Source organism: Fragaria vesca, unplaced genomic scaffold (assembly GCF_000184155.1).
Source record: "Fragaria vesca subsp. vesca unplaced genomic scaffold, FraVesHawaii_1.0 scf0512084, whole genome shotgun sequence".
In the NCBI taxonomy this organism is placed as follows: domain Eukaryota; kingdom Viridiplantae; phylum Streptophyta; class Magnoliopsida; order Rosales; family Rosaceae; genus Fragaria; species Fragaria vesca.
In genome coordinates, this window is record NW_004442546.1 from 1 (window position 1) to 1,088 (window position 1,088).

The window sequence follows — 1,088 nt, forward strand, 5'->3', positions numbered from 1 at the left end:
CCCCAGTAAAGTTCATTACTTGGGAGGGAAGAACAGAAAAAATAAAATAAAATAAAATAAAAAGATCCTGTGTAAAGTTATTGACCCTTAGAACTTTAATGCTTGGGACAGATGAACATAATAATATTGTCAAGAGAATTCCACAATAATGAACATCACAAAAATCTTCAATCAAAATCCTTACAATAGAGAGAAATCTGAATATAGTTCAAAAACCATCCAAAAAACAACAAATTCCAAACATCCACTAACAACCAGAAGGATGTACAAGAAACTACAGCAACATGTTCAAAGGTTCCGTACAGCTCTTCTTGTTATGATGGCCCATCTTATTACAACAACCGCATCGAATCAGCTTCTTCTCACCAGCAGATGCTATCCTCTTTGATTTAGGCCTCCCAGCCGGCCTCTTTGTAACAGGAGGTAGTATAAAGTCCTCAGTGGAAGAACAAGAGGCATCCACGTTACTCAGAGGTGCAATAGGAAAGCTATAACACATCTTATAGTATTCAGCAGTAAAATAAGGATCAATGAAATCATACACATCAAGTCTTGCACCTTGTATAGCAGCAAGTGCATGAGCGCATGGGAAGCAATTAATCTGCCACTTCACACATGAACAAGTACGAGTAGAGAGGTCCACTGAATAGGAGTACTTATCATTCCTAACCTCATAAACATTTTCATGGGAAGCAATCACCCTGAACACACGAGACCTATCAAGCTGCTCTTTCAGCCTCTTCTCCATTTTAGGAGTAATCTTGGTAGTCCAAGATTTCGACTCAACACTCCTTTCTGACATCATCTTCATTTCTTTCATTCTAGTTTGATCTAACATAGCGAAAGGGGGCAGTGAACGCTCAGCAACAATCCAGTTATTAAAGGATTCAGCAATACCATTTGCCATAATCCCATACCGACAACCTTTAAAAAAGCACGGCACCAATGTTCCAATGGAATCTCCCTTATGAATTCATCAATAGTAGCAGCACCACCCCCATCTCTCAAATTTTTTAAATGAAAGTAGAAAGACTTCTCAGTCGATGCGTAAGCCACTTAAGAATTTTTGTAACACATCAGCAACACAA

At 38.6% G+C, this 1,088-nt stretch overlaps 1 protein-coding gene across 1 annotated transcript; it reads right to left on the reverse strand.

Annotated features, from left to right (window-relative positions):
- Positions 1-274: 274 nt before the first annotated feature.
- LOC101298478 lies at positions 275-907 on the reverse strand. The gene has a single exon (XM_004309349.1). The coding sequence runs from the start codon at positions 905-907 to the stop codon at positions 275-277; it is 633 nt and encodes a 210-aa protein (XP_004309397.1).
- Positions 908-1,088: the final 181 nt, after the last annotated feature.

What these genes read in the sequence shown, in the direction of transcription:
- LOC101298478 (XM_004309349.1), bottom strand. Translation starts at nt 907, where the DNA reads ATGGCAAATGGTATTGCTGAATCCTTTAATAACTGGATTGTTGCTGAG.